At 41.4% G+C, this 18,102-nt stretch overlaps 1 protein-coding gene across 1 annotated transcript in view; it reads right to left on the reverse strand.

Moving 5' to 3' along the window:
- LOC145308899 (lysosomal alpha-glucosidase-like) overlaps positions 1-17,787 on the reverse strand; it is a 36,881-nt gene extending 19,094 nt beyond the window's left edge. The window contains exons 1-12 of the mRNA XM_080150301.1: positions 17,632-17,787; positions 17,137-17,222; positions 15,237-15,285; positions 14,013-14,102; positions 13,301-13,390; positions 3,701-3,765; positions 3,032-3,143; positions 2,597-2,672; positions 2,384-2,465; positions 1,643-1,793; positions 1,401-1,475; positions 743-853 (exon numbers count right to left, since the gene is read on the reverse strand). Of these exons, the coding sequence (XP_080006427.1) occupies positions 743-853; positions 1,401-1,475; positions 1,643-1,793; positions 2,384-2,465; positions 2,597-2,672; positions 3,032-3,143; positions 3,701-3,765; positions 13,301-13,390; positions 14,013-14,102; positions 15,237-15,285; positions 17,137-17,222; positions 17,632-17,652 (1,008 nt within the window). The 5' untranslated portion in view covers positions 17,653-17,787. The remainder of the gene's footprint in view (positions 1-742; positions 854-1,400; positions 1,476-1,642; positions 1,794-2,383; positions 2,466-2,596; positions 2,673-3,031; positions 3,144-3,700; positions 3,766-13,300; positions 13,391-14,012; positions 14,103-15,236; positions 15,286-17,136; positions 17,223-17,631) is intronic.
- Between the last annotated feature and the right edge of the window lie 315 nt (positions 17,788-18,102).

Genomic DNA, 18,102 nt, shown 5'->3' on the forward strand with positions numbered 1-18,102 from the left:
GCTTACAGTGGCTGAGGCTTACAGTGGCTGAATGCGGCTGAGGCTTACAGTGGCTTATGTTTTCTTTAAGCCGCGCGGCTGCGACTAAGGCTGAGGCTTATTGGGTGGCTGAGGAAGCCGCGCGGCTGATTTTGAGGCTTCTCGTAAGCCGCGCGGCTGATGGTGGCTGAGGCTGAGGCTGCGGCTGCGGCTTCCGAACCCTGATATATTTTCATTTAAACTTCTTAAACAAAATGTTTATGCATCATATTATGATTAAAAAAAAATTTATAAGCCAATGCATTAAATTTATAAATCAGCCGGATATCTGTATCCGTCCAATCCGGCCCAACCCTATTATTAATGTATGAAATTTGGCAATTTTTACTTTGGAAAATTACTTGCTGCACCTTTGTACTTCATATGTTATAATTAAGACTGCCCCCATTTTTTTTGGTAAATTTCAGGTTTATATCGACACACTAGAATTGAAATTTTGTAATAATATTTAAAATTGAGATGGTACAAGAGCTTTAAAAACAGGTCTTTTTGCAAATTTTAAAAACTTTGCAGTGCTTGTACCATCGCAATTTTTGCATTACAGAAAAACTATTTTGCATGGGTAATTATTTTGCATAAATCAACCATATTATGGCTGGGGGCAAAAATTTTAACAAAATTTTTCTAAAACGGGACAGGGTAATGTATATACAATTCAATGGTTATAATGAACTTTCAACAAAAAATAAATAAAAAATTTCACCTTGATATCATCTCCCTCAAAAGTCCAGGTAAGCACTGGTTGATTTCCAGAACCTGGACGCAGTGTCTGAACAACAGGCTGAGAAGTGGCCAGGTACACTAAATACCATCTCTATACAAACAAAATTTTATTTATCTATTTGTTACAGCTACGTTTGTTATATTGCATAACAGTTTACCTAGTCAGAAAATGAATATGATTTTTATTGTCAAATTAACATTGTAAATAGTAAATTCATTCAGATATATTTTTTTCCCATTACTATACCTTTAACTTTCGCCAATATACACACGATAAACCACATCTATCCTAACCATATCCTTATAGTAAAGTAATAGGATCTCTCTGTGTCTGTCTCTACCGAAGGATCTCGCCAACCGCTGAACCAAAATGGTTCTCCTCTACAGAGTAGCTTATCATAGGCCCTGGCAAGGATTGTGACTATTTTGGGTAAGAGTTTCTCCTACCCCTAAAGAGAAATCACCCACTAGAGACCTCTAGGGGCGTAGCCACTAGTAACACATATTTCAACAAATTTTGGACTTGGAATCATGCACTTTTTTACATACTTTTTCATATCTTTTCGCATATTAGACTTGTTTCTGTAATATTGGAAGTAATCATCCTTTTTCAATTATAGTTTTAAAATTTGACTTACTTGAATGTCATACATGCCAACCACAACTGGCAAATGTACTTGGCTTTGTCCGTCCAAATTAAAATATGCTGCCTCCTAATAACAAATCATAAAGTTTCATAATTAACCTAATTCTAATATCAGTGTCCTAAATGGGAAGAAGCTTTATTTTAACTAAAACGAAATGTAAAAGTTAATACAAAACAATCAAATGTTATTGTAAAGTCAAATGACCCCAAATTATATAAATTCTTTGCTAATACCTGCACAGTACCCATTGTAAGATTCTCTAGACCCATAGCGTAAATAATATTATTTGGCAGGTAAAGAGATATTTCACTCATGCCACTGTTATGGATCATGGGTCCAAAGTGTGATCTTATCAAGCTCCGCCCACTTGTGGAAGTTTTGTAACTAAAAAGAACAAATTATACACAAGGTCAAATGCAAAAATAACATTTCCAGTATCGCTTTGAAACCGATTGATATCTACTGGTTCTCATCCATGGAGAGCATCGTATTACAAGCAATATGTCACGAAAATTAAAAAAATTATACTTTTAATACCAGTTTTGTTATCCCCTAGAGCCGAAGGTTTTAATCTTTTTATTTTTCATTTGAATATTCACGGAAACGTAATACGTTACGATAAATAACTATTATAATAGTAATATTTTTTTTTACTCAATTATTTTTTTAGTTTTAAACCTTTCACGATAAGGTTCTAATTACAAAATAAAAAAATAACATGGATTATGCATGATATTCATAAATTACAAGATTGCCAAGGAAAATATATTGTTCTCCTTTATAATGATGCTTCCAAAAGGTCCCAGAATTTTTTATTTGGGATGGTTGCATCCACCCCCTAAAAAGCAAACATAGTTAGAAAAGAACACCTCCCCATTGTTTTATATTTTTCTTCTCCTTTTCCTTCAAAAGCTCCTGAAGGCCTCTAGAGGCGTAGTCGCTAATTTAAACGTATACCAATTGTAATTGTTTACCTGACATCAAAAGTTAGAACATCATCATTACAATCTACCTCATCTGGACAGGTGACTTTAGTCACCAGGTTTGGCTCCAAGTCTGGTTAGCATAACAAAAATATTAACAATTTTGAAACTGAAAGGTTGAAATGTTATAAAAATAGATTTTTAAAATCTTTTTGTTTTTATGGCAATAAAATTATTTTTTTTTTATTATCATTTGAATTATTCCTGGTTTTGATCCCAGTCCTGGCCCAATATTTGTTCCAAGCTGGAAGAGCAAGTGACCGTCACCAGTAGCAGTTACCTAAAATTGAGAATAAGACAAATTTATTATTTGCTCTTGACACTTTTTTTAATTTTTGGATTTTAATATATAAAACATGATCTAAATCTACAACAACAAAAAAAGGAAAGTTTGTCTCAAATGAATCGAAATTGTCTAATTTAGCGAGAAAAAAACAAAAACAAAAAACACAAATTCACGTTGTAACCCATTAAAGCAACTAATATGCCAAATTTTAGTGTTCTACTCCTGTTTTAAAGTCTTAGAACACATACTGTTGTGGAAAAATAAGCAGAAAAAAAGAACCCTCATTGATAATAGCTTAGTTATTCATATAAAATAAAGCACTCTAATATATATATATGAATTGTAAAATATACCTGATATTGAGCTGAACTTTCTTCACCATCTAGATTGAAAGTTTTAACAGAGCCACTGAAAGGATCAGCTGCATTCCAACCTTTAAATCTGGCACTTCGGGGGGAGGGCATCCTTTTTGTAAAAAAGAAATATTTAAAGAATATGTAAGAATGTATTAAAAATGTCATATTTTTCACATTCTTATTAGGGGTAGGAGCACCCCACACCCCCCTTGTTAAGTGTCTACACGCACCTCTGAAGGGGGAAAAGGTAAATAAGTCTTACAATCTTAAATTTTTGGAAAGGTTAAAAAAACGTTCGTTAATTCACCATTCAAATTACATTCTTTTAACTTTTTAGTATGTCGATTATAAATGTATGGAGGTTCCACCCCTGTAACACTTTTCTTGTTGTCTGTATTACACCCCTCTTCCATTTGAATTAATGGGGGGTGTAAAAATTTAAGGGTGCGCGAAGCGTATCTCTTTTGCAAAACCTTATGCACGCCACTGAGCAGGATTACGTGCCTAATATTCAGAGGAACTCCTTGTCAAGTAAAAAAGAAATAAGAAGAAGAATCAGAAGAATCCAAAGGGAAGATATGAGAAAAGAATGGAAAAAAAAAGAAAAAAATTATTTGTTTTTACAAACTCATTTTTTTTTAATTTGTATATTATTGAAGTACTCACCTATGATAGCAAGTAGCATTTGGAGTATCTGAATCCCAACAACATCCACGATTTTCACATATATCCTAAAAAAATATCCTAAGAATATAACAGAGCTTATTAGTAGCGAAGCTACTCTGTTATTCAATTTCTCTATCAGGCCGTCCGTCCATAACGTAGGAAATTCCATTTACCAATAGGCATCAAGTAATTTGTTTACTTGGTCTGCTTGTCTGTCGGTCATTCTTCAGGCGGGGCTTCATTAACAAGAAGGCCTCTGTTATGTCGTGTCAGGGTTTTTATCTATTTGGTGAGAGTATATATCAACCCTCCAATTGAAGTGCCACACTTATAAGAAAAGAATCTAAACAGATATTTAATTCAGAGCTGGATCTTTAAATCATTTTAATGGTGATTTAGATCGGGGTGCGCCGAATTTCAGCCAATCACAGCGCGGCATTATTAATATGCCGTGCTGTGATTGGCTGAAATTTGGCGCGCCCCGATCTGGTTCACCACTAAAATGATTTAAAGATCTAGCTCAGGGAAATTTACAGGACTTTTTTTAGATTTGATCCCATTTAGTAATTTTATTTCCTCACAGGGATCTACAGGGATAAGGCAATGGCCGACAAATTGATATACATCTTTAAATTACCCCTTCTGTACCCAGCGAAACTTTTTAAAAAATGGTAGCATGCTACGTTGTTCGATATCGTTGGCGATAAACGTTGGAAAATCAAGAAAAGGTAGCATGCGAGTTCGCCATCGATATCGTAGCAGAGTAGCATAAAGTAATACTGCTCTCTATTCGGTTCTTTCTAAAGCATAAAACCCTCTCAGTAAGTGCAGTTGTGGTATCCGCCTAGGATGAATGGCAGACACCAGAGTTCAAAATGACTACGGCAGTGTGAACAGACGTGGACACCTATACTATAGAGAAGCTACGCTTCTCTAGCAATCACTAAATAATAAACAGCATCTATTCAGTTGTTCCTTTATTGAAGGTCTAAGGATTACTAAAGTTATATACAACAAACAATAGCTACACAGATAGGAATAAATAATCATAAATCAAAGCAATATAATACATATACAATAGTCAGTTTGGGCAATAATGATCCCCCATCCCTGGGAAGGGTGGGGGGAATTAACAATACAGCTTAACCATAATAAGGCTGTCAGATTCAATCATTAATTTTAGGCATAGGGAGGGGGTCGGCAGACCCCTTCCCCAGGACTCGGGGGAGGGCCTATGGCCCTTCCCCGAACCCCGGTCAGGGTTGCCATAGGCATGGCTCACGGTTGCCGAATACCACAACTCTCCCCTCGGAAGGCTGGGAGGGGGTCTCCCTGCCAGACTTCCGACAGTGGTTGAGGCCTTCGGCCCGCTCCTTAGGGCTAAGATATATACAAATGATAATGATTCAATGGAATCCTAGTGGTGATTTTCAGGGCTGATGGGCTCCCAACGTGGGATAGAAGGTAGAGGCTGGCTTTGGTTGGACACGTAGCTCGGCGCCAGCAGGTGTCAGGTTGGCGTGGGGCACAGCTGCTGCGGGACCGGTCAGCAGTGGGGCATTCTGGTTGTTGTTGGCAGCGGCTGGGGCACTGGCTGCCAAGTTGACCGTCTGAGCGGCAGCCTGGCCTCCCGAGGGGCCGCGGGGCCTTCCAGAAGGCGGTCCAGGCCTGCCTGGGCGGTCATGCCCGCTATCGGCTGATTGCATGGACACCATTTCCTTGGCGGCTTCCCGGCCGATGGGAATGGCATCCCAGTCTACTGAAAAGTCCCGGGACTTGGCATGGGTGAGCCGGGCTCTGGCCAAGGCCTTCCTGTACAAGGTTGGATGGTACAGGAACACTTGTGACATCGCATTCATGGCGGCCCGTACACCTCCTTGTGCGGCTGCCAGGGAAATGATGGTCAGATCCCCCAGCAGTTTGAGGATCAACAACAGCAAACACAGTATGTCTGCGCCATCTCCCCACTCGTGAATAGCTTGTCTGAACCCAGCCCAGACATCCAGGGCGGCCTCTCCTTCCTCCGCCAGTCGGTCGATATTGTAGGACACGATCCCATGGTCTCCGGTGGCCGAACAGCTACCTTGCTGAACGCATGAGCCATAGGACAGGCCGGTCAGCATGGCGGCTTTATACGCTGGGAACGCTAGCAGCTGCTGCCAGTCGTTCAGCTCAGCCTGCGAATACAAGCCTCCCGAACTAAAGTCATCCAAGGGTTCTGTCAGCAGCTGCTTGGGCGTATCCAGCGGGGGTGGCCTCTTCTTAGGTGCGGGGGTTAGCTCTATCCAGCCTTCCTCCGCGTGCACAGTCAGCGGGTAGGTGGAAGAGCAGGGAATCTTGGTGGCGTGGCCGCTATACACCCGTGTCACGGCGTCTACAAATCCTGTGGGTTCCACTGGTACTTTGTCCCAATATTCATTGCTTTCACGGACAACATATTTGTTGCGTTGGCAGGTAAGCTGGAGCAGGACATCTCCCCTCAGCACAGAGAACATGCTCCCCTGGACACGCACCGGGTGGGCCGGGTCTAGTTGCTGGAGCTTCCAGCAATTGGCTGCTACTTCTTCTGCCGCTGTGCTTTTCATGCGTGTCTCCAGGGTAAATCCAATGTAGCCTGCATGTATCTGGGCCTGCAGGGGGACATCCACATCCCTGGCCGATACTCTGGGCAGCGCGGCCCCGGCCGGGTCAGCTGCCACGAACAATGCTGGGTGGTTGGTGGCATGGGCCTCAAAGTCGCAGTTCACTATTGAGGTGGGGGTGGTCATGTTGATGAAGAACTGGGCTTGATGGTCAACCAGGAACGCATCCATCACTAGGCTAGGCTGGAGGCTGCGGATCAGCCTCAAGGGGCAATCTCTCCCCAGGTGATCCCACACGTAGGTTGCTTCCCCAGTGATGCAAGACAGCTCAGAATGGGGACATTCTAGGGTCAGGTGGTCAGATTGGGACTCCACCCGTCCATCCTCTACTACGTAGGTCTCTTCCTTGACCAGCAGCCGTCGTTCCTGGAGCACAAATTCATTGCGGTACAGCTGGCCCTCAAAGTGGACGTCCTCCCCTTCACAACCCACCCCCTCGGGGCTGTTGACCAAGGCGCCCACCATGTCGAGGGTGAAGAACAGGGGATGGTTCAGCTGGAACGTCAGTGGCTGGGTCTTGCCTGGCAGCGTGTAGACTCGGTTCCTGGCCAGGTCTTGGCACGTTTCTGGATCAATCTTGGTTGGCCTCATGAGGGTGGGGACCGAGGTCACCTTGAGGTGACCCCATACCCCACACCTAAATGTCCACTGGGACACGGTGAGCTGACAACTGTATCCTGTTGTTTCCCTAATCTTGACTTGCTGCAGGACATGTACCTCATGGCCCAGGGGCACCTCCTGGTGTAGCGGTTCCGTGCTACACATCTTCTCCTTATTGTAGGCTGTGACGTGGGTGGGGTTGGCGCAGTCCCACCCTACCAGGACGTAGCTAGTTGTAGGCCACACGGCTGCCAGCAGTAGTCCCCACAGAACCATCCACCAGTGTGAGAAGCTACCAGACAGCCATCTACCTCGCACACGCGGCTGGGGATCTTCGGCTCGGGTCACGGCTGCTTCTTGGGGCTGGACACGGCTGGGCTGCTCCTGGCTAGATACAAATTTCCATTGAGCGTTATCTTTGTGTGTCCGGGGCACCCCGATACCCTCCCCAATGACAGACTGACTGGCGCCTGCCTGGGTGTCGGCTCCCCTAGCCCCAAGGGGTCCCTTCCCTTGTCCATGGCATGCCCAGTGGCATGGGGCTGAAGTGCGTGTGGCACAGGCTCGCCCTGAATCACGTCCCTCCCCTGCCCTAGGAACTCAGGTGCATGTGGCACAGGCAAGTCCTTATATCCCCAAATTTCAATCTCCCCAGCCTCTGGTGCAGGAGGCACAGGCAAGGTTGGGGGTTTACAATAATTTGGATACAATACATTTGTCAAATTTAACTTATCCTGGCTCGACTGGAAGTGCTGGGCAGCTGGGTTCCCTCGGCTGGCAGGGGGCGCTGGATGGTGTATGGCTGGGTTCTCCCTACAGGCTGGTGGCGCTGGCTGACTGGGGGTGACGGGTGTCACCCCTTCCTCTGGGACTGCTGGCTCGTTCCAGGATCCAGGTATCTCGGTGGCGGCGACGGTTGTCGCCCCAGGCACCAGGGTGGGGGCGCTGGATAGCACCCCCCAGTCATCGCAGGTGGCGGCGCCGGGTGGCGCACCATACATCGACTCTGATGCGCTGGCTAGCGCCTCCTGCCTCTCTCGTTCAACGGCCGCCAGGGCCTCCCCGTACACCGTCTCAGTGACGCTGGGTAGCGCCCCTCCACTCTTGCTGGGTAGGCTCGGTCGGGCAGGCCCCATCATGTTTAGGCTGAAGGGCTGGGGCCTCAGAACTTCTGGCTCGGCAATGTTGTTGGGCTGCACAAACTCCGGCCCCAGGTGGTTGAGGCTGAAGCCCAGGCCAACCCGGTTGGGTTCAGCCGCGCCTCCCAGTACGTTGATTCTAGCTGGGACGGTTCCAAACTGCGGCATTCCGTCGGCTCGGCCCGCTGCGTTGGGGGCGGCTGCTTGCTGCGGTGGTGCTGGGGGCGCGCTCCCTTCCATGTTGGCTACTCTGCTGGGCTTTCCTGGGGGAGCGCCCTTGTCTGCAGTGCGCCTCCGGCCGGCTACCTGGTCCCAGTCGGCTCTGCACTCGGCCGCCGTATGGCCAGCATAGTGGCAACGCTCGCACTTGGCAGGACGGTCACGGCGTGGCTGGGTGCGTCTCTCCTCTAGGCTGACTTCCATAGGCGTCGGACAGTCTCAGGCTCGGTGGCCTTTCCCTTGGCAGCGGTAACAGCGGCCTGAAGTCTTGTCATCTGGGGCGACCTTCCCCATCTGGTGGAGACCCGGAGCCAAGGCGCCAATCTCCATTGGCTCCGACTCGTCGTAGTTGGGCAACTGGACGCTGGCTGATCCCGTGAGCCCGTCGGTGGCGTCCACTAGGCACACACCCTCCTTCAGCTGCTTGGTAATCATTGTGACGGTGAACATGGCTCGCCTCGTGTACTCAGGTACAGAGGCGATCTCATGACTCATCATTTCACGTTTCACATTAGCGTTACGAATGCCACGATTTAATTCGTCTATCAATAACTCGAGGTCCTCATGGCTGTAGGCCTCCCTATACAAGGCACACTTTGTGGATATGTATGCTTGTATAGGTTCTGTCGAGTGTTGCCTGTAATCCCTGAAGGCTTGCTTCAAAGTCTGGGATTCAAAGGCTGGACGAAATAACATTTCACACTCGGCCTTGACTTGTTCGTATGTCAAGGCTTGGCCTGCCTCGCCAAACAGATGAGAAGCCATCTCCGCCGCTTGCCCCACCAGTGACAGTAAAAGGGCGTTGCGGCGGTTGAGGGTGTCATGGGGCGGTAAGCCGCCCATGACATCTTGAGTCTGCGGATGTGGGAACTCCAGGATTGCTTGGGCGGTCCTCTATACTCCGGCAGGTTACTCAGCATCAGCTTGCGGTACTCGGCTGGAGCCGGCTGGGGGTCATCCTGGAGCCATCCTTGGGCTTGGTCGCCTCCTGGCGCTTGCGGCTGCTCCATTGGGTCAACGGTTCAGCGGCGGGACACAAAGTTATAAGTCAATATTATAAATGGTTTACACTTGAGGCTTTCTAGCCTAGCAGCCAACACTGTTTATCACTAGGTTGGTAGTTTAACTACAAAGGTATAACTTAGATGTACTTGTCACTAGTTTTTTCTGAGTTTGTAGAGTAGGCTGGTAGGGGTAGATAGCTGTTGAGGGTCTGAACTGCTGTCAGGAACTGATTGGGTTTTCCTTTATCACACTATAGATAGGACGGAGAAGCTTGTAATTCTTGTTTTCTAAAAATATCTCTGTTAGATGCTATGGAGTAGCTCCGCTCCTGTGTGTGTGTGCGTGAAATATCCTTTCCTTGCAGCGCGCTTACGCACCGTCAAATCCGCGCACACAGGTAAAACGCGCACTTATCCCTCAACTCGCTCTCTCATTGGTCCGCTTTGTCCGTTGAATTTTGTGATATGTCCCGAACTCTGCTGCGCGACCAGTAAATGGCGCTCTGTTCTCCCGGTCGCTATCTCCACACCGTGGACGGACTTAGTCAAGTGTGGGTAGGAGGGGGGGAAGCGCGTGAGGGGACGGGGTAAAACCGTCCGTTCCCCCTGTGGGGAAGGGGGGGGGAGTGCTGTGGGTTTGAGGTAACTGTGTGGTGAGGTAATGGTGCCCTTTCTCCTTAATCCTGGGCTTATTGTTATGTCACCTTGATTGTATTTTCTTCAATGGATGGTGGGCCCCTCCCTTTCCTCTGGAATAAGGGGTGTATTTGTTGTGCTGGAGGCTTGGGTGGTTAGATTGTTTATCAATGCATTGTTATATTACATCTAGATTCTATTTTTGGCCTTATCACAATACATAACAGATTTGCTTACCAAGCCTGTTCTATTTTTAGTTTTATCACAATACACAACAAATTGTTTACCAATCCTTGCTCATAAATCTATTGTTCGGCCATCACACTAGGGTGGTAATCCCTACAATGTGATATAATATCTGCTTTTCTAGATGGGTGGCTGCGCTGTAGCCTCTCAGGATACTTGGAGTTGACGTAGTTTCCTCTGCTTGGTACACTACACTCGTATGTTGGCTCGCAGCTCGCAGCTATTTGGCGTGTTTCAGCCTGTCGGCGGCAGGGAATGTCCCGTCCTGCAGCGCCGTATATCCGAATCCGGCTGGTGGCGGCAGGGAATGTCCCGTCCTGCGGCGCCGCTGGTTCGAATCCTTGGCTTGTTTCAGTCTGTCGGCGGCAGGGAATGTCCCGTCCTGCAGCGCCGTGTATCCGAATCCGGCTGGTGGCGGCAGGGAATGTCCCGTCCTGCAGCGCCGCTGGTTCGAATCCTGCTATCTCTTGCAGTAAATGTTGGCCTATTTTCAGCCGTTTACACTTAGTTGGCCTGTTTCAGCCCGTCCGCAGGCCTGTTTCAGCCCTTGAGCGCTCAATTCTCCGTTAGATGTCGGCGCTTCTCGCGGTTCTCCGTCAAGTTTCGCTGTTTCGCTTCCACAACTGCCGGATGCAGAGTTAGACCTTGCTATCTAGGGTGGGTAATTCAGGTTGCTTGTGTCAGTTTTGCCAGTTTCACTGCTGGGAGTACCTTAGCCTCAGCTGCGCGTCTGCTCTACACTTGTGGTTTGCCGTAATCTCACACAGCTGTCACCAAAAGTTGTGGTATCCCCCTAGGATGAATGGCAGACACCAGAGTTCAAAATGACTACGGCAGTGTGAACAGACGTGGACACCTATACTATAGAGAAGCTACGCTTCTCTAGCAATCACTATATAATAAACAGCATCTATTCAGTTGTTCCTTTATTGAAGGTCTAAGGATTACTAAAGTTATATACAACAAACAATAGCTACACAGATAGGAATAAATAATCATAAATCAAAGCAATATAATACATATACAATAGTCAGTTTGGGCAATAATGATCCCCCATCCCTGGGAAGGGTGGGGGGAATTAACAATACAGCTTAACCATAATAAGGCTGTCAGATTCAATCATTAATTTTAGGCATAGGGAGGGGGTCGGCAGACCCCTTCCCCAGGACTCGGGGGAGGGCCTTTGGCCCTTCCCCGAACCCCGGTCAGGGTTGCCATAGGCATGGCTCACGGTTGCCGAATACCACACAGTCAATAATTTTTTTTGGGTGGAAAATGGTTGCAGCTACTTTAAAAAAGGTAGTTAAATAATAATTAGTTTATGAAAAAGTAATTTTATGGTAAAAGGTCCATCTAAATCACATTTGTAGTTCAAAAATTTTCTTAGAGTAAAATTTTCATTTCGAAGACGACATTATTATATTTATAATATACGCAGCATTTATAACAACTTTAAAATCATCGTTACGTGACAACCAGTGGACGGATTTTAGATTGGTCAACGGATTTGAATTTATTACGACCAGGACTATTTTTTTGTCACCTTGGCCGACTAAATCGGCCAAGGAATAACCGGCTACGGTATTTTTAAATTTTACTTCTATTTTATGCAATTATTATCATGTCTACAACTTTAAAAACATCGTTACGCGACAACCAGTGGACGGATTTTAGATTAGTCAACGGATTTGAATTTATTACGACCAGGACTATTTTTTTGCCACCTTGGCCGACTAAATTGGCCAAGGAATAACCGGCTACGGTATTTTTAAACTTTACTTCTATTTTATGCAATTATTATCATGTCTACAACTTTAAAATCACCGTTACGCGACAACCAGTGGACGGATTTTAGATTGGTCAACGGATTTGAATTTATTACGACCAGGGCTATTTTTTTGCCACCTTGGCCGACTAAATCGGCCAAGGAATAACCGGCTACGGTATTTTTAAATTTTACTTCTATTTTATGCAATTATTATCATGTCTACAACTTTAAAAACATCGTTACGCGACAACCAGTGGACGGATTTTAGATTAGTCAACGGATTTGAATTATTACGACCAGGACTATTTTTTTGCCACCTTAGACGACTAAATCGGCTGAGGAATAGCCGAATACGATATTTTTAAACGTAACATGAAGAAAATTTGGGCCGATTATGTTAATCGGCCGATTTCCGGCCGGCCGATAACGAAAACAGCTTGCTAATACTGTTCCAATTTGGTTACACTTTTAAGGGAAGGTTTATAAATGTCTTAGGGTTGGTTTTAGGCTTTGTTCCTGACCTCCATCAGACTCCCCAATAGGATAAGGATCAAACAACTAATATTCTAATATTATAGCTTCTAAAATCCTTATTTCTGAACCGATTTTTAAAAAATAAAGGTCTAGCAGCACAGTTATGGGACCTGGAAAACGATTAAAGCAATCGTTATATGCGTAGATTGAATCATAACAAAGATATTAAAAACCGCATGAAGATTTAGAGTTGGCAGAGTTATAAAATTAAAAAAAAAAATTAGCTCAAGGATATAAACTTTTAGATAATTGGCAATTAAAATCCTTATTTGTATCATAAAAGGTAATAGCTGCACTATCATTCCAAATGTTATAGCCATTTTAGAGAATATTGACTGCACTTACCTCTCAGCTCTTTTTTCACTTCTTCTATTTTTATTCTCTCTCTCTCACTCTCTTTTAATTTATGCTACTATTGTGCCCCATAATTCGCCTTATACTCTGCTACGTTATCGATGGCGAGCTCGCATGCTACCTTTTGCTTGAAAGGCCGATTTTCCAACGTTTATCGCCAAAAAATTAGGTGTTAATTCATGGCGAATGGGATTCTTGGTAGCATAGGAATTGGTTCATATATTGCACGAGCTCGAAGGCGACTCTATGGCGAAATATCTTGCTGGGTAGATTTCAATTAATGGATGAAACGTTTGGACACTTAACTAAATCCAAACCACCAAAATTCAATAAAAGTCCCGAAGGTTGTTATGCCAACGAATAAGCCAAACGTTATTATGAGACTTTGGGGAATAATGTAATACACAGCCCAATGTTCCCTCCCTCCCTAATTTTCTTGTCCTAACTGTAAAACTTACTGGTGTCACATTGTAATCTTCTAAATCAGGTGCACAGTCAATTCTATAATTTGATTTCACCCCACAAATACCAAGGATAGATTTCTCTTCCTGCAAAATAACATTGTATGTGCCATATTTTTTAATATAATATCCAACAGTTGCAAAGCTGTATCATATTACTATTGAATTGTATGAAAAACAGAAATTTTGAATAAGAAAGAGAGAGAAAAGGATAAAGAGAGAGAAAAAAGGATAAAATAAGTTGAAAGTTTAGAACATATATATGCATTGAAATATATCTGTACAAAAAAAAGAGAATAAAAGGAAAGAAAGAGAAAGAGTGCTCTAAATCTTTACAAGGATGACCTTATTCTACTCGCCATATCCCGATTAATTTATATTGCTGCAAAAACTGAAAATAAAAAAAATGAAATTGTTTATTAATGTTGATGATCTTCGCTTTCATGAATATTGGCTTTCCTGCGAAAATGGGTGTTTTCCCTCAAAGTTCCTATCGAGCACTGACCACTCCCCCACGTCTAACCCCTGTGGGGGCCCTAACCCTAAACTCAATAAAACCTTACCTAACCTGATCTATAGAAAAAGAAGAAAAAAACCAAAAACTATCCCCATCCCCTTCTATTATTTTCAATAAATTTCAAAATAGAGAAGGGGGATTTGTTGCTTGACTAGGCACTTTGGGGAAACCAACCGATAAGAATAATAATACCTTTTGTGGAAAGTATCCAGAATTTTGTAGAGTGATGGGTGTGATAACCATTGCAGCAACTATCACACACAACAAGTACCCAACTAGCACCTAAATATTGTAGAGTAATGGGTGTTATAACCATTGCAGCAACTATCACACACAACAAGTACCCAACTAGCACCTAAATATTGTAGAGTAATGGGTGTTATAACCATTGCAGCAACTATCACTCACAACAAGTACCCAACTAGCACCTAAATATTGTAGAGTGATGGGTGTTGTAACCATTGCAACAACTATCACACACAACAAGTACCCAACTAGCACCTAAATATTGTAGAGTAATGGGTGTTATAACCATTGCAGCAACTATCACACACAACAAGTACTCAACTAGCACCTAAATATTGTAGAGTAATGGGTGTTATAACCATTGCAGCAACTATCACTCACAACAAGTACCCAACTAGCACCTAAATATTGTAGAGTGATGGGTGTTGTAACCATTGCAACAACTATCACACACAACAAGTACCCAACTAGCACCTAAATATTGTAGAGTAATGGGTGTTATAACCATTGCAGCAACTATCACACACAACAAGTACCCAACTAGCACCTAAATATTATTATATTTTCAGCTATCTGAAGGAATAAGACAATGGACGATAAATTGATGTACATTCTCAATGATAGATATTTAAATTATTGTTTGAAACGTATGTTCTTCGGAATGATGAAGTAGACTTTTTCCTTTTGAATTGGGTTGAGCAAGATTTCTAACAGAATGTTTTTTTTTAAGTTTGTGCACTACTAGTTTCAACAAATCAATCAAGATTTTATGAAAGTGTCCAAAGCAATTAAGCCAGTAAATAATAAGTAGTATTTATAAGTCTTTTAGTACCAGTTTTAGTCCAATGCCACCTCCCTCACTGAGAAATGTTTATATTTCTATTAAGTAAATTTAATCATAAGCATCAAAAAGTTATTTCTTGATATTTTATTGGTTTGTCATTCAAATTTTGTAATTCCTATTACTTCAAATCATAGACAGCTTTCCGCGAATCGTAAAATTTAACAATATTTAATGCAAGAAGGCCCGAGCTAACAAAAAAACTGGATTAATATAATATTCTTTTTTTAAATTAGAGAATTTTCTAAAATACGATACGATACCTAGCCTAAAATCGGCTCTAATCCAGTGGACATTAATTAATTACGCCATACTTGAATAAATGTTACCTCTTTTTTAAAGAAGACATAGTAGGTCCAACTTTTCGGCTTCTCAAATCTATATTGTTATTTGCATAAAAAATGTAATATATAAAACTATGACATTATAATTTTCTTTTGAGCACTAGTGGCTGCGTTCCTAGCACTTAAGGGGAAGAGAGAGAAAGATTAGGAAAATAGCCTAAACACAAATATCTTTAATTCAAAGATAACATTGACTATACCATCCTGGGGCCTTTGTGAAGATTTCATAAAATAGAGAACTTAATTAGTTTATCATATTGCGGACAAATTGTAAAAAACATGTACTCAGGGATAAGGGATAGGAAACCTGGCCATAAATTAGGTCTCGGCCTGGTTTTGAAAGGGATCATGCAACTTTTACCATTTGCCTAATTTAATGACCTTACTGGCGGACGGCTCATATTGGCTACCGCTCTAAACCAATAGTGTTCTGTGATTTGGGCTTATTTTGGTGATTGGTTGATACAAAACAAGCCCAAATCACAGATGGCGGAAATTTTAGAAGCAGACAATTCTGGAAAAAATAATGATTTCGTCTGCTACGAAAAAATAAATATAAATGGTGTTAGATCACATTAGTTTAATTATTAAATCTGCTTAGAGTTAAACATTAAAAAAGGGCCACATAGAAAAAACAAAAATAACGGGATTATTTTTTTGGAAAGAAGGTAGCTACGAATTTTCATTTGGTAGTTTATAAATTAGATGTTGTATTTTGAATTTTAAAAATTTAGTACGGAGTTGATACAACACCTTCACCCTAATTTTTGTACAATACAACACAGTACAGATATATCATTACATTATATCCAGTATAGTATCCAAAGAACTTGATAGAATGTTACCCAAGTGCATATTTATTTATTTATTTTGAATTTTAATTAGCAATGAAATTTTCAAATAAAATTTTTACTCATTAATAAAAATGCAAATAATACAAACTAAAATCTGTCTGCGGGAAACCCAACGATAGCTTTCTGACAGTTCAAATTACCAAAGTAAAAGATAAAAAAATTTGGGAGAGAAAAAACTTCTTTTTAACAAAAGCCATTAATATATAGGTTTATAAAAAGTTATGTTTTTTACTTTAAACTAGCTACCTGAATTTGATTCTATACTTTATCTACACACACACACACAGCTTTTTCATTAGCATTTTATACGAACCACTGCGCTATCCCAAAACTGGTTTATTAGGCTAGAAATAGGCCTAGGCTTGAAATAGGCCTGAAATAATATTTTCCTACGTTTCCCATCCCTTATCCCTGGTTCTTTCTCTCTCTTTTTTATGACATCATGAACATCTGGTATATAACTCACTTTTTCCGTTTGTTCATCCATGTTTTTTAGGAGTGTTGCTACTTATAGTGTTTTCATACTTGTTCTTTTATAAATGACACATTGCTACAAAAAAGGCTTTTTGAAGCAATGTTTCTTGTTTTATTAAATTCTGTATAATTTCAGATCTTGAAATAATACTGATACTTGCATATTTCTGATTCCCACATATATTATCTATTTTCTACATTTACATTGACATCTGAAGAGTGCAAACATGCACGAAACAATTTGTAATGTCTGAATAAATATGTAAAATTTATATTTTGTTTGTGAGTTAACCTCTTATATTATCTATTAATAGATATCGTCTATTGAATATTTGATACGCCAATAATCAATATTTTAACACTTGGATTTTGAATCATATTTTTAAAATACTGATAAAGTGATCATCGCAGATTGCTAAAATAACGATATCCCACCCCTCCTACTGAATTAACAAACTGAACAATAAATGTGGTCCATATTAGCAAGCTAAATTGACAATAAACTTTCCCCATGTCAATATATCCACGTATATCCTATATCAATTATGCCAATATTCCTGAATTTATCATCTTTGAGTACATCTTCAATATTATCATGATTTATATCATCATCGTCAAGGGTTACGTCTTCAAAGGAGTTATTCTAAATTAAAAATACATAAATATTAATTACATAACGAGGATCATTGAAAGAAAACAAAGTAGTGTGTTTCGCCGTATTTTCACAGTAGCTTTTGATAGGTAATTTTAGGTTTGGTAAATATTAATGATTGCCCCACATAGTTAGGAAATAGGCTCTGCGGGTTTTACCAAATTTGGCATAAGTGGCGTGGCGTGCACATAAATTCATTGAATATTCTAAACGTCTAGAAATCGGACTTTTAAGAACCAGAAAGTTTTAGCGATTCCCATGAAGAATAGGTTATTTTTTTTTTTTTTTTGATAGTTTTTTCAATCTTAAAAAAATATCCAATAATGTTAGGCAAATCTTTCTATTGCACAGTGTAAAAATTTCTAAATCTATGTTGTCCATTTAAGTTGACAAAACTTACCCTTTTCCTTCCAAACACCATTTTTGATGATTTATTTTACACTTTTCGCCATGCAAATTTGTGTATCAAATCACTAATTAGACTTTTATTATCACTTAATTAATGTACACGAAACTGTCGTTAAAAATTGGAATCCTTATTAGTAATGTTATTATCAGTAGATGAAAAATTTCTTATCACTCAGAGTAATAAATAATTTAATATTTTGTTGATGTATTTTACAACACTGGAATTTAGCAAATGTTAAAACAATGGATATATTATTACTTGGATGATACATCAGATTTTCATGGCTGGCTAAAATAACGATACCCTAAAACCATAATTTTTACCCCCTCCCTTCTACTGGATGAAATAACAGACCTAATTGACGACAAATTTTCCCCGTCTTAATATCCACGAATATTCTATGTACTTTTTAAAATTCAACTAGAACAATTTTGTCCAAAATAAAAAAAGTTTTTCCAATCA

This window comes from Acartia tonsa, chromosome 2 (genome assembly GCF_053477335.1).
Source record: "Acartia tonsa isolate MP-2025a chromosome 2, ASM5347733v1, whole genome shotgun sequence".
Lineage (NCBI taxonomy): Eukaryota > Metazoa > Arthropoda > Copepoda > Calanoida > Acartiidae > Acartia > Acartia tonsa.